This window comes from Macrotis lagotis, chromosome 4 (genome assembly GCF_037893015.1).
Source record: "Macrotis lagotis isolate mMagLag1 chromosome 4, bilby.v1.9.chrom.fasta, whole genome shotgun sequence".
NCBI lineage: Eukaryota > Metazoa > Chordata > Mammalia > Peramelemorphia > Peramelidae > Macrotis > Macrotis lagotis.
Genome location: NC_133661.1, coordinates 36,128,875 through 36,156,501, shown reverse-complemented (window position 1 = coordinate 36,156,501; position 27,627 = coordinate 36,128,875). Strand labels below are relative to the sequence as shown.

General features: G+C 37.8%; 1 protein-coding gene and 1 long non-coding RNA gene across 4 annotated transcripts in view; one reads left to right on the top strand and one right to left on the bottom strand.

Moving 5' to 3' along the window:
• Window positions 1-27,627, bottom strand: part of LOC141520740 (uncharacterized) — a 30,696-nt gene continuing 3,069 nt past the window's right edge. Inside the window, exons 2-4 of one of the 2 annotated variants that reach the window (XR_012477710.1) lie at window positions 14,910-27,627; window positions 11,574-11,648; window positions 1-436 (exon numbers count right to left, since the gene is read on the bottom strand). This is a non-coding gene — a long non-coding RNA (uncharacterized LOC141520740). Of the gene's footprint in view, window positions 437-11,573 lie in introns of both variants that reach the window. The other variant, XR_012477709.1, reaches the window with a different exon arrangement.
• On the top strand, window positions 266-22,842 carry LOC141520738 (cytochrome P450 2C44-like). Of its 2 annotated transcripts, XM_074232523.1 has the most exons (9): window positions 266-472; window positions 7,437-7,599; window positions 8,663-8,812; window positions 9,129-9,289; window positions 15,211-15,387; window positions 16,025-16,166; window positions 17,473-17,660; window positions 20,295-20,436; window positions 20,899-22,842. In XM_074232523.1, exons 1-9 carry the CDS (start codon window positions 293-295, stop codon window positions 21,078-21,080), a joined length of 1,485 nt encoding a protein of 494 aa, XP_074088624.1. In that variant the 5' UTR covers window positions 266-292; the 3' UTR covers window positions 21,081-22,842. The 2 variants fall into 2 exon arrangements, with proteins under 2 accessions (XP_074088624.1, XP_074088623.1); XM_074232522.1 differs by lacking the exons at window positions 20,295-20,436; window positions 20,899-22,842 and having other exon boundaries at window positions 17,473-18,462.

Genomic DNA, 27,627 nt, shown 5'->3' with positions numbered 1-27,627 from the left:
TGGTGACCTGGACAAAATCCTCCCCATCTTCTAATCTCCCTAGGTAATGTAGAAACAGGTGAAGTTCAGGGACAAATTCCAAAACAACAAATCTGTAGACATTTCTTTAATAACCCCTTGGTTGCTAAACATCAAACTAATGGAAAACAAATCCTGTTTGTCCACAAGGAATAATCATTTATTGGTTGGACGTTCCCATCCTTTGTGTTTTTTTTTTTTTTTTTACCAATGATTACAAAACAGTGGCATCTGAACTGGTACTTCTGAGAGCTGAAGGACATCCAACAGGACAATGGATCCTTTGGGACTCACCACTACTGCTCTCCTGGCTTGTGTCTTTTTCCTGATCTTCTTGTCCCTCCATAATCATGGATTCAAAAGTGGGAAACTCCCACCAGGTCCCATTCCTCTTCCCTTTATTGGTAATATCCTGCAACTGGATTTCAAGAACATGGCTGCATCATTATCACTGGTAAAAGGGCTGGATTTGGGGTTTGGATATCTGGCTCCTTGGATGGGGGGGAGACAAAGACTTCATATGAATAATTACATCAAGACTCATGGTGATTTAATGTCCTAAGTCATGGATAGTGTGAGTTGCTCCCTCCATTAGCAATGACGTCAGACATGCATTGATGGTTTTGTCAAAACTTTGGTAGCAGCATCAGAAGAAGAAATTCAACTATAAGATCAAATACCTACCTTTTTGTAATGTATTACATTAGGCCATAGGGATACAAAGGCAAAAGAACTTTAAAAATATAAAAACAATTCATAAGCCTGTGTTAGACACAGAAGAGAAACACATGGTGAATGAAATAATCTCTCCTTGAAAGCAAACAGATCCTGTCCTTCAGGAGATTACTTTCCACTAGAAGGAATCCACAAATTCATAGATAAGTAAGTTGGAGGGAATTAAAGAACAGAGAAATCACTAATAATTGAAAGAGCAGAACAATGTTTCAAGTAGTGAAAGTAATAGATTCTGATTGGAAGAGTTAGGATGGGAATGATTTCAGACTTCAGATGGGAGACAGTCTTGGCAAAGGCAAGGATTTGGGAGATAACATGACTAGCAGGTGAATTTGGCAAGAATGTAAACTTTGGGATGAGGTTATACAAAAGAAATCTGGACAGTTAGATGGGAACCAGCTCTGGAGTCATTTAAGTGGAAAAATCAAAGGGGATAAATATCAAAGTCAGAACTGTGCCATAGGAATATTAAGTTGCTAGTTTTGTATATTTTGCATTGCAAAGGAGAAATATTAAAAGAAGGGAACTGAACCTGGAGGGTCATTGAAAGAAAGATAAAAATATCATTTATTAAGAATATCCCATGTATGAGAAGATAATACAGAGCAAAAGATATCACTTGCATGTTATATGGAAAGACTTTGTGCTTATTAGGCCAAATGAACAGAACTGATAGTAATATAGCACTTTTAATGTCATTTTCACTGATAAAAATATTGTTTCTGATAATGAATCATTGGATAATTCCCAGGTCTTTGAGAACCATATTTTTCTTTTCTAGTCTTTAATAACTGTGGTTTCAGCACTTATAGAAGTTTCCAGGGAATTCCTTCCAAGGCTGATGTGCAGAGGAGGTGGAATGGAATAGTGGTCTGCAGGGCTGGGCTGTCACTCCCAGGAATCTTAGGCTTACTACCTTGGAGGGTCAGTTTTTTAGTAATGGTGGTGAGGAAGAATGTGGGGTCTCTTCTCCACCATTTGACCTTGGTCGTGATCTTGGGGCAGGAATCATTGACATGAAAGGGTCAATTGCAAAAGCTCTTTAGTAAAAGTCCTGGGCTATCTCCATCAGTTTCTAAGGGAATTTGGTGGTGGTGGATTTGTCTAGCACATTTCATCTTTCCCTCAAGATGATGTATTGGATTAACTTCTTTGGGGTACCTATTTCACAAGCCTTTTACTGGAATTTAAGTAAGGTGAGGGAATGAGGATCTTAATCGGGTCATTAAACATGTTAGGAGGCAGGATGGAGTATGTATGGGAGACACAAAGATTTAATCTACCAAACTTGATCATTGATAATTAGATATAATTAAGAATAAAAAGTTAAATGTAAATTCATGATTGTAAATCAGGGTTGATGGAAATATGAAGGAAAACAGGCAAGTTTGGAGGAAAGGGTGGTCTTTGGGCAAAACAAATGAGTTGCATTGTGTCATTTTATATTCAAAATGCAGATGCTGCTACCAAAGTTTTGAGAAATCCACTTCTAAACAGTTGGTTATATGGAGTTCAAAATTAATAAAAATCTAGTCATATGAATATGAGAATCTTCTCCTTAGAAATTATTATTGGGGGCAGCTAGCTGGCACAGTGAATAGAGCACCGGCTCTGGAGTCAGGAGTACCTGGGTTCAAATCTGACACCTAATAATTACCTAGGCTCCTTTACCCCATTGCCTTGAAAAATCTAAAAAAAAACACAACAAATTATTATTGGAGTTATACGTGCTTCAGTCACCTAGTTAGAGAGTGTAATGGCAGTTTATAAAATCTCCAAGGTAGTAGAGAGAAAAGAGGGTCCAGAAAAGACTCCTACTGGATAGATGTATGATTATCCAGCAATGCAGACTGAGATAAGCTGGCAGATTTGCAGTGGTAGACCAGAAAAGACCAGTGTCATGTAAATCAAGACGATAAAGATCTCCAGATATTTCTTTATTACTTAAGTTCCTAGCTACTTTTCTCTCCATTTGGGGGGTGGGGATTACTGTTTTATTGTTTGGCATAATGAAAACAGATCCTCCAATATGTACATTTCTTTTGTTAACCTTGTCAATTGGAACTATTTTTTTCATTCTTTAATTTATTTATTTATTCTTATTTTGTACAAATAATGTTTTTATACATTACTTGTTTAAGAGTAAACATAATACCCCTCCCCCCAAGAAAATATAGACCCACATAAGTGATAAAGTAAAGAGGAGAGCAAAAAATTAAAGTTAAAATAATAATAATAATAATAGTAGTAGTAGTAGGTATAGTCAGGTGGCACACTGGATGGAGCACCTGCCCTAGAGCCAGGAGCACCTGAGCCCAAATCTAGCCACAGATACCCAACAATCACCCAGTTGTGTGACCCCATGCAAGCCACCCCAACCCCATTGCCCTACAAAAACCAAAAAAAAAGACCCAAAATAAAATAAAATAGCAGTAATAATAATAGTAGGGGCAGCTGGGTGGCAGACAGATCACTGGCCCTTGAGCCAGGAGCACCCAGGTCCAAATCCGGCCTCAGGCACCCAACAATCACACGGCTGTGTGGCCCCAGGCAGGTGACCTAGACCCATTTGCCCTGCAACACCCCCCAGAAAATAATATTAATAAAAAATGTGCTTCAGTCTGTGTTCCAACAGTACCAGTTCTACTGGGGTGGATCACATTCTTTATGATAAGTCCATCACAAAAGTTACTTCTCTATTTTTCCACAGTTGCCATTGCTGATCACAACTCCCTCCATTCATACTTCTCTACTACCATGAACTATATTTTATCTCTCCTTTCACTCTGTCTCTGCTGTAGGGTAGTTGAGTGGCACAGCAGACAGATCCACAGCCCTGCAGCCAAGAGGCCCCGAACCCACATACCACCCCTTACCCAGCATCCACCCAGCCCTATGGTCCTGGACAGACCATCCAATTCCAGCCCCTTGCAAGAAGTAAAAAAGAAAATGAGATATCTGACCACTCTCCCCACATGGTCCATCCACTCCTCCATCACCCACATAACCCCCTTCCCCCTGTCCCCCTTCTCTCCTTCTTACTGAAGATGTCTATATCCCATTGAATATATATATATATATATATGTATATATATATATATACTGTTTCCTCTCCTAGCCACCTCTGATGAGGGCAAAGATTCCCTCATTCCCCCCTTGCCTCCCCCCTTCCATATCATTGCAATAGCTCATTGTAATAAAGAAAAATCTTATTATATGAAATATCTTAGCCTATTCCTCCTCTCCTTTTTCTTTCTAGTATTACATTTCCCTTTTATCTATTGACTCCATTTTTATACCACAATATATCTTCAAATTTAGTTTTCTCCTGTGCTTCATCTATAAAAGCTCCTTCTACTTGCTCTATTAAATGAGAAGGTCCATATGAGTATTATCAGTATCATTTTTCTATACAGGAATACATACCATTCATCATCATTAAGTCCCTCATATTTTCCCCCTCTCCTCCACTCTCTATGTTTCACCTGAGTCCTGTATTTGAAGATCAAACCTTCTGTTCAGCTCTGGTCATTCCAACAGGAACATTTGAAATTCCCCGGTTCATTGAAAGTCCATCTTTTTCCCTGGAAGGGATGTTCAGTTTTGCTAGGTAGTTGATTCTCAGATGCATTCTAAGCTCTTTTGCCTTCCAGAATATTATATTCCAAGCCCTATGAGCTTTTAATGTAGTTGCTGCTAAGTCCTGTGAGATCCTGATTGCAGTTCCATGATATTTGAATTGTGTCCTTCTGGCTGCTTGTAATATTTTCCTCTTTGTCTTTGGGAGTTCTGGAACTTGGTAATAATATTCCTGAGGGTTGGGGCAGCTAGGTTGCCCAGTGGTTAGAGCACCAGCCCTGGAGTTGGGAGTACCTGAGTTCAAATCCGGCCTCAGACACTTAATAATTACCTAGCCGTGTGGCCTTGGGCAAACCACTTAAGCCCATTGCCTTGCAAAAACTAAAAAAAAAAAAAAAATACTCCTGGGGGTTGGTTTGTTGGGATCTCTTTCTTGGGGAGATTGGTAGGCTCTCTCCATTTCTATTTTGCCCTCTGCGTCTAGGATATCAGGGCAATTTTAATGTAATAATTCTTTGAAAATGATGTCAAGGCTCTTTTCCTGGTCATGACTTTCAGGTATTCCAATAATTCTTAAATTATCTTTCCTAAATCTGTTTTCCATATCAATTGTTTTTTCAGTGAGATGTTTCACATTTTCTTCTAATTTTTCATTCTTTTGGTTTTGAAGTATTGAGTCTTGATTTCTCATAAAATCAGCAATCTCCCTGAGTTCTATTATTTGTCTGAAGGATTTCTTTTCCTCAGAGAGCTTTCTTATCTCCTTTTCCATCTGGCCAATGCTGCTTTTTAAAGCATTCTTCTCCTCAATAACTTTTTGAACTATTTTATGCATTCGACCTATGCTGGTTTTTAACATGTTATTTTCTTCAGCATTTTTTTGGATCTCCTTGGCTAAGCTGCTGACTTCATTTTTCATGTTTTTCCTGCATCTCTGTCATTTCTTTTCCCAATTTTTCCTCTATCTACCTCACTTGATTTTCAGTCTTTTTTGTGCTCTGTCATGGCCTGAGCCCAATTTCTGTTTTTCTTGGAGTCTTTGTACCTCCTCATCTTCAGATTGAGTGTTTTGATCCTTCTTGGGATCACTGGCAAAGTATTTCTCAATGGTGTTCCTCCTTTTCTCTGCTTACTCATTTTCCCAGCCTGAGCCTGGTTTGGGGGTGCTTCCTGAGCTTTTGGGACACCCCCACAAGGATCTCAGTGTGTGAGGCTTTGTTCTCCCTCCTAGTCTGTGAATGACCATAAGGGCCCCCCCTGCCACGGGGCTGAGGTCGGGGGGGCTGCTGTTCTATGGGGAAGCCTAGACTGCGATCAGGATCTGAATGTGGTCAGAACCCCAGGGTCATGTTCCAGGTGCTGAGTACAGAGCTTGGCAATCTCTCTCTTCACTCCCCTCCATAGGCTCAATGGGCTCATGCCCTGGGGCTCTTGCTTACTGGCTTCACCTGCTTCTGGTTCCTGGATCTGGGCTGCTATGGCCATACTTCTTGCTGTGTGCCCTGAGGGCTGGGCTTCATGTGCTTGCTCTGGCAGAAGTTCCCCCACCCCACTGTTCCCCCAAGTTGTGCTTGGTGCTCCCTGGGGTGTAACTCAGGAAACTGCCCCCCTGATGTGAGCCACAGCTCCCAGCACCCTGGGGCTGCCACTGGGAGGCTGAAGTTCTTTCGCTCTGGTGGGCCACCTTTCTGGTGGGCCACCCCTCCGATCCCATGGAGCCAAGCCTTTCTGCTCTTTTCCAGGTTACCTTGGGTTGAAGAATTGCCTCACTGGATCCCTCTGTGGGTTCTGTCTCTTGAAAATGTAGTTAGAGGACTTAGTTTATAAGTTTTGCTCCAGAGCAACTGATAGAAGGTCCCCTCCTGTCACCATCTTGGCTCTGGCCCTCAATTGGAAATATTTTAACTTGCATTTCTCTAATTATTAGTGATCTGGAATATTTTATGACTATTAACAGACTGATTTTTCATCTAAAATAGCTTTGTTCTCAATATGCCTTTACTCCCAAATCACCCATGAAAAGTTAATGTGTGATACACTAAGAAGGCCATTATATGGCTCACATGTTTCTGGCTCTTCTCACTCCACCACAGTTCATTGGTCCAGAATTTATAGGTCTTTTCTCATTCATTATTATCATATATGAGATAATATAAAAAAATTTAAAAACCCATTTATCTCCTCCCTCTTCTTCATCCCCCTCTTATCAATTAGCCAAGTTACTGCAGCATTTTCATTGATATACTTTGAGGGTCTTGGTCATATATTTCCATCTACTTCATATCTCCTCTTCCCTCAAAATGTTCCTTTAGGAATATTTCTTCAAAACTTTTATTACTTTGTTGAATAATTAATTGATATTTTCAATAAATCAATTAATTAGCATTGATTAGGTGACTACTATAGATAAGTCACTATCCAATATGCTGATAATGCAATGAAACCATATCAGTCATCAAGGAGCAAAGACCCATACTCACAGCGAAAGAAAGAGAGAGAGAGAGAGAGAGAGATAAAGAAGATCATAGATCATAGCCAGCAGTTTCACATACTGTAAAGAGGTGTAGAAGGATGTGGACCGAGATAAAATTATGAGTTTGGCTCTTCAGAGACTTTGGAGAGATCAGTTGGGGTTGAGTGTTGATGACTGAAGAATTTCTACAAAAATTTCAGAAAAGAGAGGAAAGGTAACAAGAATAGATAGCTTTAGTGAGGAGATGGCATCCATTTTTCACACTGTGTGACTTTTTTCCATTCCTTATTATAAATCTTCTGTGAGTCACCTACCCAGTATTGACTCCAGGCCCTGAATTTGCAATCTCTTTACCCTAGAAAGAGATCAATGTAGCACACAGGGAAATACTATCTAAGAAAAATACCATGCCATATAATGACAAGGATTCAATGGAGCAAACTAAAAGTAATGAGAATACTATGTTTTGCCTTTGTATACCCAGAATTCGTTCACAACATGAAGTGTCATGTATACATAAATACACACATGTACATATGCATATGGCACATTATGAAGTAGCTGTGGGGTTAAATTCTAACTTTTCTCAGGTTTCACAGTGACTCCCTATTTCTTGGCATTCTTTTCACAGCTGGCTGAGAAATATGGCCCCATCTTTACTATTTATCTTGGAACTCAGCGTGTCGTGGTTCTATATGGATATAACATTGTGAAAGAAGCTCTAATTGATCAAGGAGAAGCTTTTATGGAGAGAGGAGACATACCAATATTCAAAGATTTTGCCAGAGGACAAGGTAAACAGTTTACTAAAAAGAATTCCAGAAAAACAAAATATATGACAGTTTATGCAATAAGTTATGCAAATAGTTGCTGTTTGCTCTTTCTTTTTTTTACTCTATTCCCTGCACCTAGCACAAGGCCTTCATGATGTGTTAGGTACCACTGAGAACAGTAGGAGTCATTCCACTGCCATTGTTAGACAATTGGGCAAAGTAACTCCTCCCTCCCTTCCTCTCTCCTTTCCTTCTCGCCCTCTCTCTCTCTCTCTCTCTCTCTCTCTCTCTCTCTCTCTGTATCTGTCTCTGTCTCTGTCTGTCTTTCAACTTCCCCCCACACACACACAGCTTAATACACTTTCACCTGTGGAAATTTTGCTCAAAGGAAGGTAAATTTTAATTGCTGAAACGTTCCAAGATATCATGGGAGTTTTCTTTCTTAAGGACCATGGCTTGAACTCATCCTCTCATTGACTGTCGAGCAGTAGGTCTAAAGTAAAATCCTGCTTTTTAATTGTTTAGGGCCTGATTAGCTCACAGTAAATGTAAATAGTAATTTTTTCTGTTTTGACCAGAGACTCTGAGGGTCTTCCCCTCCCATTTTTTTTGGTGTGGAGGAAGTGATCATTCCTTACTTCATTTCTTTTTCACCTATACTTAATCACTAAATGGATATTGTCTTAGCCAAACTGAGATCTCTTAAAGACCTTAGTTTAAAAAGGTCAAGTTCCCACACTGCATCCAGTACCACCTCCAAGGAGTCCTGATCCATATCTATATCTCCTGTCTCCAGATGACTAGGGGGAAAAGGGAGCCTGGTGACTTTGCACAGTCCTCCCTTGCTTCAATTCAATTCAATTTCATGTCATGGTATCACCTCCCAGATGTCATGGTCCTCTTGAGAACAAAGGAAACAACATCACCTGGTATCTACCATGTTGCTTTTGCATTTCATGTTGAATTAAATGAAATTAAACTTGATCAGCGAACCAAACCAGAATCCCCATAGCCATCATGCACACTGTGCCCTTCCCATACCCTCCCAATGTCAGAATACTGATGTCATCTTCTCCTTTGTCAGGAATCGTTTTTAGTCATGGAGAGAGATGGAAACAAATCCGAAGATTTTCCCTCATGACCCTGAGGAACTTTGGGATGGGGAAGAGAAGCATTGAAGAGAGAATTCAAGAGGAAGCTCAATGCCTGGTGGAGGAACTCAGGAAAATGAAGGGTTGGTTTTCAGTTCTTTCCTCCTGGACACATTGGTTTCAATTGCTTACCCATTTCCAGTGGTAAATACTTCTTGTTTTGGAGGTCATTGTAAAATCATCTGTCCTGGTTTACTGACCAAGTAATCATTCTGCCGCATCAGAGAATACCCTTCTTTTTTCTTGTACTCAGGTATTATAAGCTTATAAAGCTCCCTATAAATGGAACTAAACAGCACATCCAGGTATAAGCAGAAGAGAAGCCCAGACCCCATCAGATTGGAAACTGTTCTATTAAATCAGCTTTCTAACTGCTTTGGTAATTCTTCTCCAACTTAGGTCAGCCCACTGATCCCACCTTCATCCTTGGCTGTGCCTCATGTAATGTGATCTGCTCTATCCTCTTCCATAATCGATTCAAGTACAATGATGAGAAATTTCTATATCTTATGAATTTGTTAATTGAAAACTTTACTCTGTTAAGCAAACCATGGATACAGGTAAGACTAAAGCTATCTCTTCTTTATTCTGTGGCTATATGTGGAGTTTAAAGCAACAGGATCAGTATTCCATCGACTCTCATTTCCTAGTAAGGTGCTCAACATCCATGACTACTCAAAAATATGCACACACACACACATACACACACAAACACACGAACAATAATATTTTGCAATATCATTTGTTTTCATTTTTTTTGTTTTTGTAAGGCAATGGGGTTACATGATTTGCCCAAGGTCACATAACCAGGTAATTATTAAGTGTCTGGCACCAGATTGGTACTCAGTTCCTCCTGAATCCAGAGTCAGAGCTCTATCCAGTGTGCCACCTAGCTACCCCCTGAATGTCAACTTTTTGAGGATAAGGACTATTTCATTGCTGTCTATATTACTAGAGTCTAACATAGGTCTTGGTTCATTCTGAACATGATATAAATGCTTCATGGATTTTATTAACATAATGTGAATTGATTTCATGCTTTGGAATCCCTTTGCCTTCATTTGTTATATTACCTTTCAAGGTCGGTAGATTTCTTGTTAACTCAAATATCAGTTTCTTTTGGACAGACATAATATTTTCCTAGTTCCCTCAGTGTGTAACACAGCACTGGAAAAAATTAGTTGTTAGATATTTGATAATTTAGGAGTAAGTTGGGAGGATTCATGAAACTTTTGGAATTTCTATGGAGTAGCTCACTAAATGCCCAAGAAGGTTATTCCTTTGATTGTTCCTTGAAATAAGGAATCAAAAGATCATAGGATTTAGAGACAAAAAGGAATTTAATGAATAGAGAACTAAAATTAGAGTCAAGAAGAATGACTTTGAGGTCTACCTCAGACCTCTGACTTAACAGTTGTATGGCCTTTGGAAAGTCATTTCACCTCTCTCAGTTTCCTTATCTGTAAAATGGAGATGATAAAAGCATCTAGCTAACAGAATTTTTGTGAGACTTAAGTAATTTTTTTTAGGTTTTTGCAAGGCAAATGGAGTTAAGTGGCTTGTCCAAGGCCACACAACTAGGTAATTATTAAGTGTCTGAGACCGGATTTGAACCCAGGTACTCTTGACTCCAGGGCTGGTGCTTTACCCACTGTGCCACCTAGCCGCCCCTGAGACTCAAATAAATTAATAAGAAGTAATGTTAACAATTATTAATTAAGCACTTTGAGCACTTGTACAGGGCTATATAAATGTTAGATAATGTTGCTATTATTGCTATTATTATCACTGCAGAAAGGAGGAAACTGAGGCTCAGAAGTGGCAAGATTTACCTGAGGTGAGTTGATATGTCACAGGGCATACATGCTGACTCAGCTCTTTTGACTCCAAATCCAATTATCTTTCCATTTAATCATTCTATGCTGAAAAACATAATCTTGAATATCTCAGGTCTTTTGCTGACATGGTGGATTTCAGAACCATGGTCAGTCCAAACCTCCTCACTCTTTGTAAGGAAAGTGAGTGGTAAAAAATTCATGAAATGATGACCTTAGTTTCCATCTTTAGTTTTATAGGAGCCAGAGACTATGCTGCTCATCACTCAATTCCTTCTCCCTTTTTTATCAGAAAATCAATAATACCACCTAGACAGTTGAAGTACTTTGGTTTAGGGCCTCAGAGGTAAGAAAGCAAGGCTTTTCCAAGAGGGAGAAAATATTATCCAGTTTTTCTGGCATCCCAGACCCTCCAAATCTGGCATCAACTTAACTTTCCAGCTTCATTCACACTTGAAACCACTTCATGTAGTTTATGACAGATTTAAGCTGGGCCATTATCAGAACCACAGCCAAACCCTCTGCTTCTTTCACATTGTCGTTTTGTTTCCTCTGTTGCCTATTTCTTGAGTGTCCTTCTGGTCCCTCTCTATCTATTGAATTTCTACCCACCCTTTAAAGTCCAACTCACATTGTCTTCTACTTCCTGATGTCTACAGTGGGTAGTAATGATCTTTTGTTCTAGGATCTTCCTTGAGATTTTATATGAAGACTTCTTATGCATCAATCATGTATCATTTATTTATGAGTTATCTATACACATTTACCTTAGTATCCTTCTAGAAAATGAGCTTCATGTGAGCAGGAATTATGTATTTCATAAATTTTGCATCTCCCTGAATATCTACATTGATTAGGTACTTTGATGTATTTATTGAATTGACCTAAATGGATTAGTAATTGATTAGCACAAATTCATTTAATTGAATTTATGGTGAGAAAGTGCACTATACAACATACCTTCTGATTACCCTTCTTTCAAACAAACAAAAAAGCAATAAAGGCTTACCCTAGCTTCTCCTGAAAGTCTTTATTTGGCAGCATCCAAATCCTTTGACAGCCCAGAATTTTTTCCACGCCAGGACTAGACGACAATAGGAGAACTTTAGTGTGGAGCAAACATCAATTACTGCTTAACTCCAAACTGGTTTTTCAGTTGGTGACTTGGGTAAAATCAATGGGTATAAAATAATTTTACATAATATACTAACATTTCTGCATGTTATCCAAAAAAATTAAATATGAAGAGATTGAAAAACATTAAAATACAGATCCTATAAAATAAGTCTACTTAGCATTATGCACATAGGAACTTTTTCACTAAAATGACAACACACTTCTCTTATGTGGAAATGGATACTAACCTAAATAACTAAAGGAATATTAATTGTTCATAGATAAGTTTAATTAATATAATAGATAGGTTTAATTAATACAATTGAAATGACAACACTACCTCAATCCATTTACTTACATAATCCAATACAAATCCAAGGGTTGACTACTCAATGATACTAGAAAATAATGATAAAATTCATCAAAAGGACAAAATGTCATTAGCCTCAAGGAAAATTATGGGGAAGTGAATCTAGCAGTACCAGATATCAAAAAAACTAATTAAAATTAATTAAATAGATCAGTGAAGTTGAAGAAGTATATTGCAAATAGAAACAAGTTTATCTGGCACATTAATTCTTAGTAAACAAAAAACAAAACAGATCAGTGAAGTTGAAGAAGTATATTGCAAATAGAAACAAGTTAATCTGGCACATTAATTCTTAGTAAACAAAAAACAAAACAAAACAAAACACTTTACTGGGGGTAGAGACTGACATGTGACAGAAAAAGTCCTGGAGAAAATAGGAATTATTCTGTCAAAAAATAATTAAAACCAATACCTCATACCTCATATACAAAAATTAGCTTCAAATTATACATGACATATGCAAAAGTTCATATCACATACAATTTATAGATTCAAGAAAGAAATTATCTTCTAGATGTATGAGTATGGAAAGAGTTTATGACAAAACAACAAATTTAGAAAACCACAGAAGATAATAGGAGAAATTTTGATATATAGAATTGAAAATTGATGGCAAAAATAAAACTAATGCAGCTACAGTTCTAAGGGAATTACTTGATGGGAAATTTTTACAACAATTTTCTCTGATAAAGATATTATTGACAAGATCAATAAGGAAATTCATGCCAAATTTATCGTAATCATTTTTCAAGTGATAAATGGATAAAAGATATGAACAAGCATTCCTCGAATGAAGACATCAAAGTAGCAGTCATATGAAAAATAGTTACAAATCATTAATAATTAGAAGTAAAGATTAAAGCAACTATTATTTTAATTTGGCAATGATGATAAAAGAGTAAAATAACAATTATTGGGGAAGCTTCAGGAAATCTGCCACATTAATATGATGTTAGTGGTATCTCTCTGGAATCTTATTTGGAGATATGCTTCAAAAGTCAGTAAACTGCATATCCCTGCAACCAATAATTCCTTTCTTAGTTTTAACCCCTATAGTCATCAGAGAAAAATAAAAAAAGGATTCATATTTACAAAAATATTTATATTAATTTTTATGTTGTGGTAGAGAACTGGAAATTGAGATAGGTACACATCAATTTGGGAATGCTTGAAAAATATGTGCTGTTAATTAAATGGAATACTATTCTCTGAAAGAAATATGAAAAAAATAAAGTTCAGAGAAACCTGGGAAGAAATAGGCAAACTGATACAGAGTGAAAGCAGAATCAGGAGGTCATTTTATCCAATGGTAACAATGCTGTAAACTCAAAAACTTTAAAAATCTTAATTACTCTTAAAATGCAATGACCAATACTGATTACAGAGAACCCATGATGAAATGTGCTACAAGTTTTCTGACAAACATGGCACAGTTGAACATGCCAAATGAGACATACATTTATTGACATAGGCAATGTGGCAATTTTTTTCTTGAACTATTCATATTTGTAACAGATATTTAAGAAAATTTAAATATAAGGGACAAGTAGAGAATGCCAAGAAGCTGATTTTGCATTCTCTGCTCTGGAGAGAACTTTTTCTTCCTCTCACTGCAAGGGTTGAGCTTCTCTGATGGTTAGAGGTTTCCTTTTTTCTGAAGGTTCTAATTAATTCCTGTCCCTCCTTCCCCAGCCCCTATCCTAATCATCATCTCCCATAGAACTTGGTAGTACTGTTCTCAGTCAATATTCCATCTCTGAAGAAGAAAGAAGCATTGTTGTCTAACCAGGTTTCTCTCTCTGATCTAGGCCCATTTTCAGTCAGAGAAATGAGCTTGTGGTTCCCTGAATTTCAATGAGGGCACTGGCTTCTGACTTTCCTAGCTTTGTTGTGTATAAGCCTGAAACATACTCTGTTCAATTAGCGTAACAAGTTTTGTCTACTGAAGGCTGCTAGGACCTTTCCATCTTTAAAAACTAACAAGTCTTTACCGAATGGATACTTTTAAAAAACATACTGCCACTTTAGATTATCACAAAAATTGATCCCAAATGCCTTTCTCGAAAATGTGGATGTCTTGACTTCTCATACCAAATATTTCACAATGTATTTAAATACAGGTAAATATGATATGCTGTAGGGGCTGTTGAAAACCAGTACAAAGACACACTTTCTGAGTTCCTGTGACTTGGTACAGGCAACCTGGAAAGCAATTTGAATTTACCCCTCTCAGATTTAGTAAACCATGTATATCCTTTGGGTTAGTATTATCACTACTTGGTCTGTACCCAAAGAAAAGTTTTAAAAAGGAAGAAAATATGAAAACTAGAAAATATATGTAAAATATTGCATTTGGGGGGCTATAAAGAACTGGGAAACAACTGAACAAATTATGGTATAAAAATATAACAGACTTTTACTATTTTGTGAAAACAGATGAAAATGAAAATTTCACACCTAAAAAGACTTTATGAATAGATGACAAGTAAAGCGGGCAGCTAAATGACAAAGAATACAGATGCCATGTCTGAAGTCAGGAAGACTCATCTTTGTACTTCATATTTGCCCTCAGATGTTTATTAGTTGTGTGACAAAGGGCAAGTCACTTAACTCTACTTCTCTCAGTAAGATGAGCTGGAGAAGGACACAAGAAACCATTCCAGAATCTTTGCCTAAAACACCTGGTAGAGTTATCAAGTCTGACACAACTGAACAACAGCAGCCAAGTGAGAAGGATTCATTGATAGAATATAAATAAGAAAAGCACTGGAAGTACAAATACCATGTAGGCTAAAGAAATTTAACAATGTAAGGACCCATGATGATTTCAGAGAAAACACAGTGAATCTTGCTACCTACCTCATGACAGAGATGGGATATACTCAAGATTTAAAATAGGACAAAAATTTCTGGCTGTTTCCCAGGTGGGGATTTGTTTTCCTTGACTATTTCTATGTGTTTCAAGGTTTCATTTTTCTTTTTTTCCCACTGTGTAGTGAAGATGAGAGAGAAAGCAATCTTTGTTAATGAAAAAATTTACTTAAATTTAAAAAGAAATACAAAAACTTTGAATAAAATATAGCAATTTATAATTAGAGATTTAAAGTTGATTCTTCATGACAGTTAAATTAATATGTGTGTGTTTTCCTTTGGGGGTTAGTTCTACAACATTTTGCCAGCATTCAGGGTATACCTTCCTGGACAACATAAAAGAGTTTTTCAAAATATTGAGGAAATAAAACAATTCATTTTGGAAAGAGTGAAGGACCATCAAAAGGTACTGAACCCCAACAACCCTCAAGACTACATTGACTGCTACCTCTCCAAAATGCAGCAGGTAAGATGCATGAGGGGAAACACTTTACTCATTAAGCAAGGCTGATAGTCAAAGGATTCTTATAGACCACTCTTTTAAAAGCACAGGAAGGGACAGAGAATCTCAAAGTACCTGTACTCCTAAGGATACCATTGCCCTTGTGTTATTTGGGATTTTTTAGTCTGACGTTGTCACTTAATTCACTTACAGGGCTATTAAGATTTTATATAAATTAGTTTATCAGGTCTTCACCACCTAATATGTACTATGGCTATTAAGTAGAGAGTTGGAAGAGATCCAATTCTTCCTTGTTACATTTGAGGAAACCAAGGCAGAGAGAAATTAAGTGCCTTTTCCATGGACCTCTTAGTTGTGGCTAAAGTTAAATCTAGGTCTACCTGATTCAAAGTATAGTGTTTTATTCAGTCTGTCATATTGTTTGAGGGGAAATAGACTGCCTGGGAAGGACAAGTCTATGGTTGGGCAATGAAAACTTAGAGCAAGGGGAAAGGTCTTGTTTCTTAAGGTAGGGAAATGAAGGTGATAAGGATTCCTAGGAAAAACTTTATGTCCTTCAATGACTTTATGTCCTTTATGTACTTTAATGACATCCCTTTCTGTCTCTCTCTCACTTCGTATACTTTGTACCTCTTCTTAGGAAAAAGAGAATCCCCAATCTGGATTTGATTTGGAGAATCTAAAAATGACTGGATTAGACTTATTTGGTGCAGGAACAGAGACAACTAGCAGCACTCTAAGATATGGCCTCCTGCTCCTTCTGAAACACCCTGAGGTCCAAGGTAAAGTATGCAAGAATTTGTGATACTGGCAGATCAGGCTTACTTTCTCAGCCCTGCATCATGCACAGGTGCCTCACATTTTCACCTTTTGGACTTACATGATTCCCACACAGACCAACAGCAATTCAGAAGGTAGTGTATTTAAGAAAATATGACACTTGGGCAAGATCTGATAATTAATTACATGTTTGAAGATTCTCATGGGGAATTCAATTCATTTTAATAGACATGTATGAAGCTCCCTACTGTGCACACTCACCTCTATGGCTTGGCTAGAAACACCCAAGTGAAACATCCCCTGTACTCAAATGGTTTACATTGTACTAGGGCTGGTTCTGCAGGATCCAAGTAGGCTGAACTAGAAGCCATGGATAAAAGTTACAAATGGACACATTGAGGCCTCATGTAAAGGAAGACTTGTCAGCTATCAAAATTCTTCTAAAACCCATTCAGTTGCCCTGGGGATACCTGAGTTCTCCCTTTCAGAGGTTCTCAAGCCAAGATTGGGTGATACTTTGTTCATTCCATTATAAACGGAATTTCTTTTCAAGTTTGGGTGTACCTAGACAGCATGTCCTTTCCAAGACAGAAATTCTTTACCTCAGTAACTTAGGATATTAAAGGAGCTCAGATGCATAACCTAGCGAATAGCTCAAGTCAGGATGATATTGTTATCAAATGCAAATGAAGACACCTCCTTTCTTAGACAATAACAGCTGTCATCAATACCGAGGACGTAAAATCTACAAAATCATTTCACAGATGTCGTTTTACTTGATGATCTCTAAGGGCAGTACAGTTATCATCTCTATTTTTCAAATGTGGGATAATAGATTTAGAGATATAGGGAAACTTAGGAGAAACATAATTCATGATCCTTCTTTTTCAGATGAGGAAATTGGAATTCAGATAAGTATAATGACTTGCCTGAATGTATACATATGATGCCTAAAAGAGAATTTAAACACAGTACTTCCTGCCTCCTATGCTAAATCATGGAAAATTATCCCATTGCCATTGCAAAAGCTTTTGTTCAACAGTTAAGTGGCACAGTGAATAGAACATTGGCCCTGAAGTCAGGAGGAGCTGAGTTCAAATGTAGCCTCAGTTACTAAATAATTACCTATGTGATCTTGGGCAAGCTACTTAATTCCATTGTCTTGCCACTCAAAAAACCTTTTGTACTTTTGACCCAGTAGAAGGACACTGAACCCATATCATTAGGCAGATCCTCCACACATGCTCTGTTGAGCATTCCTAGGAGACCAGGACATTCAGTCATTATTCCTGCTTTTTGTCCCTGCAGCAAAAATTCATAAGGAAATTGCTCGTGTGATTGGACATAATCGAGTTCCTTCTATAAAAGACCGACAAGATATGCCCTATACGGATGCTGTGGTGCATGAAGTGCAAAGATTCATTAACCTCTCACCTCTCAACCTACCCCATGCAGTGGTCCAGGATACTCAATTCCGACAATATGTTATTCCTAAGGTCAGTAGGCATAGGACAACCATGACCTCCTTTAGTTGTGAGAAAATCTTAAGTCCCATTGACATGATCATATTAATATTCTCTTTAATGCTATCTTTTGCTACATGCAACTATGTTGGATTGAATACTGAATTAAGAATGAAAGAAAAGTATGGCTTTGCATTGGTTCTCCTTGATTCCACTTTACCATGGCAATATTTTGGAAAGATAAAGTTTGGGGAAAATAATAGAGATTTCTTTTTTAGGTTTTTACAAGGCAAATGGGGTCAAGTAGCTTGCTCATGGCCACACAGCTGGGTATTTAATAAGTATCTGAGGTCGGATTTGAACTCCTGACTCCAGGGCCAGTGCTCTTTCCACTGTGTCAACTATCTGACTCTAGAGATTTCTTAAGCAAAACTTTTACTTATGCTATTTGCTCTTTCTAGAAAATGAAGTGGTTTGTGTAAGGACTACTGTCTATTTTTCCGATGGAGACCCTGAGTCTCAGGTCAAATGACTTGCTTAAAATAATTTAAAAGTGTTGGAATTGAGAGTAGACCCTAGGGGTTTAGACTCTAAAACATTACTTACAGGTTACCAAATAAACATTAATTGTATTGCTGGTGGATTAGTGCCACCAATTGAAGACTGAGAGTTTCGAATGGTGAAAGAATTCACAAACATCCCTGGGACTTGAAATTACCCAGGATTGATATACAAGCCTACAAAGTGTACAAATCAAAATCTTTTCTTCTCCTAGATAGGCAGCAAGTACTTTGAGGATATGCTAAACAAGGTGATGGGGGAGAGAGAGAGAGAGAGAGAGAGAGAGAGAGAGAGAGAGAGACAGAGAGAGACAGAGACAGAGACAGACAGAGACAGAGAGACAGAGAGACAGAGAGATAGAGAGATTGAGAGGAAGGATAGATAGCCATAAAGGCTGGCTTAGTCTGGGCACATAGTATAAAGGCCCATGGTTCTCCAGAGGATGTAGGCTGGAAGCACATGGCCTAAGAAAGAAAGAGAGAGATAGCCATCCTTGCAAGATGAAATGGGTGGTGCTTTTCTTCATGATGACTTAAATGCATTTATGTAGTGAGTTGAACAAGGGTGGCATTTGGGGAGTGGTCTAGCATCTGGTTCCAAGTATTCTCCAATGGGCAAGCTTCATACTGGTCTTTCCTGTCTCAAGATAAGTGATCTCTAAATCCAACATATCATTTCCTTTTATGGCAGAGCAAGCTTGACCCATCAATAGTTAAGGTCAGGTAGACTGAACAACCAGAACTGGAGGAAGGGGAATGAGCTAAGGTCATCTTGATGAACTCATTGGTTAACAATGGAGTGAGTTTGAACAACAGACTTCCCCAGATAGTCACAGGCAATATTTTTCCTTCCACAAAATTTGTTACAAATCACAATATCTTCTATGTCCATAATTCCCTGCATAAATTGAATTAAATTGAAATGGATTGAAGTTTCCTAGCAAAGACCCAGTAGAACTATTCTCGTTAAAAAGGGACCACCCCACGTAATTTCACATTTAATGTACCCCATTGACTGCATTGTTCAGTATGAATTATAAGACTTCAGTGATAACTTGCAACATGTGAATTGCTAGGCTGAGTGCTTTTTTGTTTGCTTTTTAAACTTTGTCCCTGACATCTGTGAGATAATACCATGACATGCAATTGAGTTATATTTGTTAGGGCATCAGTACAAAGTCAATAACCTCACTTTCTCCTCTGCCACCATCTGGATCCAGTGGCCATATGTGGATCAGGATGATTGAAGATATCCCTGAAGGCAGTGAGACACCTTGATATTTAAAAATCTAGCTCTTTCTCAGGTCACATTTTGATTGAGGTAATCCTCATTCAGTGATTAAGAGTTGAGACAGAGACCAAGAATGCCCATTTCCAAGAAGGAAGAAAAAATATTGGTAGGAGGGTAAGATTCTCGAGTGGACTTACAATGAAACCGATTGTTGGTCAATGAAGGAAAGGCAGAGGGCTCTTGGGCCAAGTGCTGCTGATGTAAGCAAAGATTAGGTTTGCTTCATCATTGAGGACCTTGATTTCTCTCACAGGGAGCACAATTTGGAACTGGAAAAGTTCATCCCAAAGTATTATTTTCTTCCTTCATACCTAAGCTGTGATTTGATTGGCAAAGTGGTCTCCTACCTAGAGAAATACAGGCAACAGGTGTTGACATGAAGGAACTGAGGGGAGAGAGAGCACATCAAGTTCAGGGCCTTAGCCAAGGCTTCCTATAGGAGGTGATACCTAAACAAATCCTTAAAGAAAACTAGGGATTCTAAAAGGCTGAAATGAGTAAGGAGTGCCTTTTAGAAATCAGACATAAGCATTTCAAAGGCTTGAAGATTATGGCTAGAATTTTGTGGTTGGGTAACAGTAGTGGATCAGTTTAATGAGAACCCAAAGGATTGCATGATGGTGACAACAATGCTGACATCAATTTGGAGTCCAAATTGGAGCCTACACAAATTCTCAATGCCTTGACATTCCAGTCTATACTATACACAAAGAAGTGTGCATGGTGTTTTAGAGACAAGCAGGAAGTCACTGAATACTCTTGGAACCGGCATATCATGGTGATAACTGATTCTCCTCTGGAATTTCTTCCTTCTAGGGCACAACCATCTTCCCACTGCTCTTTTCAGTCCTATCTGACAGCAAAGAGTTTCCCAACCCTGACCAGTTTGATCCCCAGCATTTCCTGGATAAGAATGGGAAGTTCAAGAAGAGTGACTACTTCATGCCTTTTTCCAGTGGTAAGAAGAAACTCTTCCCCTGTGTACTTCTCACTCTAAATGAAAAATTCTGCTCCTCCTCTCCTTTTTCCTGCTGCCTGAAAATTGGTAATTCTGGTAATTCTTACAAGGATACACTGTCCTATTGTGGAATGTGACATAGTGTCATTTCTAGTATTCTCATGATCGTCTTCTCAGGCCCCTTGATAGATGGCCCACTTGCCCCATTCTTTTCGGGGAACTCCATTGCAAGATCCACTGCACAAGGGTAGACCATGGGAAGAATGGTGTGAAGAGGGATTTCCTTCCTTTCCCTAGGGACCATTAATGACTGGAATGTCATTCACAATAAAAGTTCTCACTGTTTCTTCCCATCTACATCCTTCCCTTTTATTCCTTTCCCTACCATTGTTCTGATCTAATGAGTCTGTTTCACTCTGTGATGTTTTATGAAGTTTTCTAAGAAATTGTGTTTCCTTTTAGGAAAACGGTCTTGTCTTGGAGAGGGCCTGGCCAAGATGGAGTTATTTCTGTTCTTTACCACCATATTACAGAATTTTACCCTTAAACCAGTTGGAGATCCAAAGGAACTAAGCATCAAGAGCAATGATGTTGGGTTTACCAATGTTCCACCACCTTACCAGCTATGCTTTGTTCCTCATTAAAAAAGAAGACTGTGTTGAAGAATATTGAACTCACATGGACTAGAGAGGGTGTATATATGTGTGTATATATATATATATATATATATACATATAGATAGATAGATAGATAGATATGTGTGTGTGTGTATATGTGTACCAAGCATTGGAAATTTTAAATTCTGTTACAAAGAGGGAAATTTGACCTTTTCAGTATCACTGAGATATGGTACAATGAGATCCATGAGTGGAATAAGAAATTTCAAAGTTTATGAAAAGTTAAGGGGCAGGGAAAGGAGAGCAGCAGTATGTGAAGAAAGTCCAGTAAGGGGAGAATCAAAGGGGAACCCATTGTAGTGATGAACACCATAGGGGAAAATAGAAACAACATTGTCTTTGGAGTTACTTTAGATGGAAAGGAGAAAAAAAAACAAGGAATTTGGGAATAGGAGATATGAGATAATAGTGATTAAAAACTTCATAATCTAGACTTATGCTGGAATGTCCTTCTTCTCTTGCACTCCCTCTTTTCTCTTTTCTCTCTGTCCCTCTCTGTATTTCACCCTCTTTTTTTTGTCTCTCTTTCTGTTTTCCTCTTTTGAGGCAGTCAGGTGGCACAGTGAATGGACTGTCAGGTTGGAACTTAAGAAAGTCAGTTCTAATACTTGCTAACTAGCTTGCTAACACTTCTGACCGGGATCCTGGGCAATTTACTTATTGCTGACTGGATCACTTTCTGCACCTGTCAAATGTTGTTAACAATAACACCCATCTCCCAGAATTGTTTTTGTGAGATAAATGTAAAAAGGAGATGAACAGGCGGTTTTCATATGAAGAAATTAACGCTGGTTATAGTCATTTGAAAAAAATACTCTAAATTATTATTGACTAGATAAATGTAAATTGAAAGAAGTTTTGAGGCAGCACCTCACCTAATAGATTGGCTAAAAATGGGAACAAGGGAAAATGATCAACCTTGGAGAGGACATGGGAAAACTGGCACACTAATGCACTCTTGGTGAACTTGTGAACTGATTAAACATTCTGGAGAATAATTTAGAATTATACTCAAAGTCCCTTAAAACTGTGTATACCCTTTGATCTAGCAATACCACTATTAGTTCTGTATCCTACAGCATTCATAAAAAAGCAGGAAAAATCCACATTTACAGAAATATTTATATCAGCTCTCTTTGTAGTGGCAAAGAATTAGAAATTGAAGGGTAGTTCAATTGGGGAATGGCTGAATAAATCATGGTACAGTAATGTAATGGAATACTATTGTTTTTTAAGAAGTCAGGAGCAGTTAGACTTCAGAAAAGCCTATAAAGATTTGAATGAATTGATCCTGAGTGAAAATGATCAGAGTCAGAAAAACATCATACACTTTAAGAGCAATCTTGTGATATGGTCAACTGTGATGAACTCAGTTGCTCTCAGCAGTTGAGTGATCAAGCATAATCCTAAAAGACTTGTGATAGAAAATGCTGTCAACATGTAGAGAAAAAGCTATGAGGTCTGAATGTAGAGTCAATCATACTCTCCTCACTTTTTAAAACTTTTTTGCTTTTTTCTTTCTTTCCCATGCTTTTGTCTCTTAATTCTAATATGTCATTCACAACATGACTAATATAGAAATATGCTAAACATGATAGTAAATGTATATTCTCTATCAGATTGCTTGCTCCTATGGGCACTGGTGTGGGAGGGGAAGGTAATATAAGCTGGTGTAAAAATGTGAACCTCAAAAGGTTACAGAGCTCCGGGCCAAGATGGTGGAGAGAAAATGGGCACTATGTTAAGGTCTCCAGATCTTCCCTCACACACAATATGAAACAAACCCCTTAATAGAAATCCTATTGACAAAACCCAAGAAGAGAAGCTAGGAGAAGAACATCTAACTCAATGTTTGTCTTCTGGGATTGTGGAGGATATGGGGGGTTCAGAAAGCAGGGACTCTGCCAGGAGGACAGAATGGGGTGAGAACCTGAGAATAGGACTAGCCTGATCAGCTGTGGAGGTGTTGGCTTTGGGAGACGTGGTCTGAGAGGCAATTGGGGAATGGAGGCCTTGGTTTTGGGACTAACAGTCTGGGGTTTACTGGCAAAGCAAGGCTGAGTTCTAATATGGCAGAGTTGTTGACATTGATCCCTGGGCTCCTTTGGTCTGGAGGAACTCAAGAGTTCATACCTTCATTTCAGCTGAAGCCTCTTCCCAGAACAAATGCAATTACAGCCCACCTTCCCCGAGGCACAGGTGTGGGCAGCAGAACTCCCTCAGCTGTGAATAGAGAGAGTAATTACCTTGCCCCTGGGTATAGACCACCATTGTTCAAAGTTAAAGATATTCAGCAGCTTTGACCACCCCCTCCAGGTCAAGGGAGAGGGCTTCAAATCAAGGTCACAGACACTCCAGAGAAAGCAACCATCACCCCCTACTGGCCAGCCCACTTGGAGTTACTAAACCTATGAGTAAAGCCTCTAGGGATCTCAATACCAAACCTCTATGAACCTGTCCCTCCCCAACACAAGATCTTAGGGAAATGAAGAAAGCCCAGTAGAAAGGAGGGTTCATAGAAAAATTCCTAGAAGTAAAATATCCTAACTCAGAGAGACCTAGAACTTCTGAAGAGAATATGATTTGGACTCCAGCACAGAAAGACTTCCTTGAAGAAATCAGGAAGGGGTTCAAAAATCAATTGGAAAATTTGGGAGAGAAAATTAACACCTTGCAACAAGAAAATAAATCCTTAGAAAGTACAAATAGACAAATGTAAAAGGAAAATAATTTTCTCAAAATCTCAATTAGTCAAATGGATAACTCTTTCAAAAATAGAATTGACTAATTAGAAAAGGAGTTACAAAAGGTAAATGAAGAAAATTCTTCTCTAGAAAAAAGAATGGAGCCTGTGGAAACTAATGACTTCATCAGACAACAAGAGTCTGTTAAGCAAAATCAAAAAATTGAAAAAATAGAATAAAATGTAAAATACCTCATCAGTAAAACCACTGACCTTGATAATTGATCAAGAAGAGATAACTTAAGAATTAGTAGTCTTCCTGAAAACATTGAAGAGAAAAAAAAAACCTGGACTTAATATTATAGTATTTAATGAGGGATAACTGCCCTGATATCATGGAACCAGAGAGAAAAATAGTTACTGACAGAATATATCTTGTTTTAAGGTTTTTTGCAAGGCAATGGGGTCAAGTGACTTGCCCAAGGCCACACAGCGAAATAATTATTATGTGTCTCAGGCTAGATTTGAGTTCAGGTACTACTGACTCCAAGGACAGTGCTCTATCCAACTGTGCCACCTAACCACCCCATTGATAGAATATATTGATCCCCTCCAGAAAGAGATCCCCAAAGGAAAATGCCAAAGGAATATTGTGACCAAATTCCAGAACTATCAGATAAAAGAGAAAATCATGCAAGCAGCCAGAAAGAAACAATTTAGATACCAAGGAGCCACAGTAAGAATTACATAGGACCTGGCTGCATCAACATTAAGGAATGGAAGGACCTGGAATGTGATATTCCAATAAGCAAGGGAGCATGGAATGCAGCCAAGAATTCATTATCCAGCAAAACTGAACCATAAAATGATGCATCTTCACAATAATCTATACATTGCAATTCATTCCATGACCACTTACACAAGGAAATGCAAGGATTTTTATATGTAAGGTCCAACATATGTTACACATTTTATTGTGAAGTTTGGAGCTGTGAGCCATTCCCCAATTGACAAAAGGTTAAATTCAAAATAAATAAAATTATTAAAAAAATAAAGAAGTATAGAAAAGTACTTGGAAACTAAAAAAAGAAATGATGAACAGTTATATTTTTGTTTGTATTTTTTATTTTTGCAAGGCAATGGGGTTAAGGGACTTGCCCAAGGTCACACAGCTAGGTAAATATCAAGTGTCTGAGGGAAGATTTGAACTCAGTTCCTTCTGACTCCAGGGCAAGGCTTTATCTACTACACCACCAAGCTGCCCCTGAACAGTTATATTTCTTAAAAAATCTTGTACAAACTGATGCAAAGCGAAATAAGCAGAACCAGGAAAACAATGTATGCAGTGTTAAAAGTTATGATTTTTATATCAATTAATTTACGTGTAATGAATTTTATAAGAATAATTTAGTTTCTAGAGATCTTTTTTTGTAGACAGACTCTGGACTTGGGAAAATAGTAAAAGCTTAGTAGTTAGTAGTAATTTGCCTTAATCATGACTGGCCCTGCATTTTTTCTTGAATTGTGCTTGCCTATGCTAAGTGAAGTGTATCAGTATGCCTTTTATTGTAATTCCCAAAACTCGACAATTAGCCTAACTGCTTCTACTGGACTTCCACTTGGAAGGTCACAAGTGATGTAATTATATTGTCCTGAATGGTGGGCTATCCTGGAAAATCACTCAAGTCTCAAATCTGATTGTTCTATGGTCCACTTTCCTTCTTATGGTCATATTATAAATGTCTTATTCTACAACAGCAAGTAGAGATGCCAAGGTTTGGAGTCATTCCATGATATTCAATTCAGTTCCTTGCAAAAAAAAAAATCATTAACAAGCTACTATCTGACTTTCTGGTGCTCTGGCTTGGGACTGTTTTGTCATGGCCAGATTAGGAAAGACTCAGTAAAACCTTGGATAACAACAGAATGAGTGCCACTGTGTGATGATCAACTGTGGATGAACATGATCTTCTCAGCAACACAATGATCCAAGACAAGTACAAAGGACTCCTCAAGAAAAACGCTATCCCTATCTAGATACTAGTCAATCTGATAGGTGTGAGACGGGGCCAATAATAGTACGTATCTCCCAGGCTTCTTGTGAAAAATCAAATGAGACAAAATTGGTAAAGACCTTGGCACAGTATCTGAAGCATAGTAGGTATTTACTAAATGCTTCTTTAGTCATTCTTTCTTGTCTCTATGGAGACTTCACCCTGTCTCTCCCTTTTTCCCCAAATATATTCTTTTTTTTTTTTTCAGGGGACAGATAGATGGCACAGTGGATAGAGCACTGACCCATTATTTGTTATCAGAGAAGGGTTATAGAGTATTTAGCAGTAAGAAACTGAGGCATTGTTCATGATGGAAAGGTTCACTAGCAGACTGACCAAAGCTGCTTGCTCTTTTCTTCTCCTCTTATATTTCCAATCACATCTTTCCTTCCTATGTGGGAGAATATATAAAGTATTGACTGAGGAGTCAGGAAAATTTAATTTCACCTGTTGGCTTGTAATCTTGGACAATCATTTACCATATTAGTGTCTCCAGAAAACTCTCAGGCAGAATATTTCAGAAAATGTGTCAATGTACATGAATAGAGGACATCTATCCACAGTAATTCACATCCTAATGGAATCACACATCTAATTTTTGAGAGTGATACAGCATACAATTGACATGATCATAGGAGTGTTTGGTGATAGAAGATAGATAGAAGAAAGTTTGTATGGAGTTAAAAGATATGAATTCAAATCCTGCTCTGCCACTTCCTGATTGTACATATTTAAGTAAGTCACTGAACCATACAGGGGCTAGGTTTTTTGAATTTGAAAAATGAGGTGATTAACACTTATCTTACTCACCTCATAGTATCCTCATGAGAATGCAAGAAAATGATATCTGTAAAGAGATTGGTGAACCACAGAGTGCTAATGAAAATCATAAGATCAAACATCTAAAGCAGAATGGGAAATTGAAAGTCACTGGGTCCAACAGTTTTATCCGTCAAATAAGAAACTGAAGTCCTAGGTAGGGCAAATAACTTGAACAAGATCACATAAGTGGAAATCAGACTGTGGATTTGAAACTGAATCCTCTGACTCTAGGTATTTTCCGAGGATACCAGGCCATCTCATTCTGTACACTTCGGACCTCACAGGAAACTTGTCATGGTCAAAGGAGAAAGGCCACGCAAATGACGTTTTAATAATAATAAATAATAAATGCTCTTATTATGACTATGTGAGAGATTTAAACCAGTATAAATATAAACAGTATAAACAGTATAAATATAAATATAAATAAACAGTATAAATATAATATAATATAATATAACATAACATAATGTAACATAACATAACATAACAATATAATATAGTAAATATAAGTATAAATATAATGATAATAATGTAGCTCTTCTCATTATTACTTCTAAACTGAACCTCAACATAAAACAAATTGGAATGTTCAAAATGCTCTGCAAAGTTTTGGGGTTTAATGTGCTCATTGCCATTTTTGTCTTTAAATGGGAGTATCAACAATCAAATGGAATCTTTCTGGCTCCTCACCATGATGGTGTTAAAAACTGTTCATGAGCTTATGTATCCTTGATTTAAAAAAAAAAGATCAGAAGGTCGATTCAAAGGGAGCTCCCTTCAAAATTCATATCACTCTTGGTCTTGCACAATGCAATTTCCATCAGTATGATGCTAATTTGACAAAACTAGTGCTGGGTTAGGTATGCAGATAAGTTTTTTAAAATTTAAACCTGATCAGAAGGTCTTGCCAAGTGCAAAAGAATGCATGAGTAATCACCAGGGTCCATTACTC

Coding starts and splice junctions, on each gene's coding strand:
- LOC141520738 (XM_074232522.1), top strand. CDS start 293: ATGGATCCTTTGGGACTCACCACTACTGCTCTCCTGGCTTGTGTCTTT. Junction 9,290..15,210: donor TAAGCAAACCATGGATACAG/GTAAGACTAAAG, acceptor TTTGGGGGTTAG/TTCTACAACATTTTGCCAGC. Junction 16,167..17,472: donor GAAACACCCTGAGGTCCAAG/GTAAAGTATGCA, acceptor TTGTCCCTGCAG/CAAAAATTCATAAGGAAATT.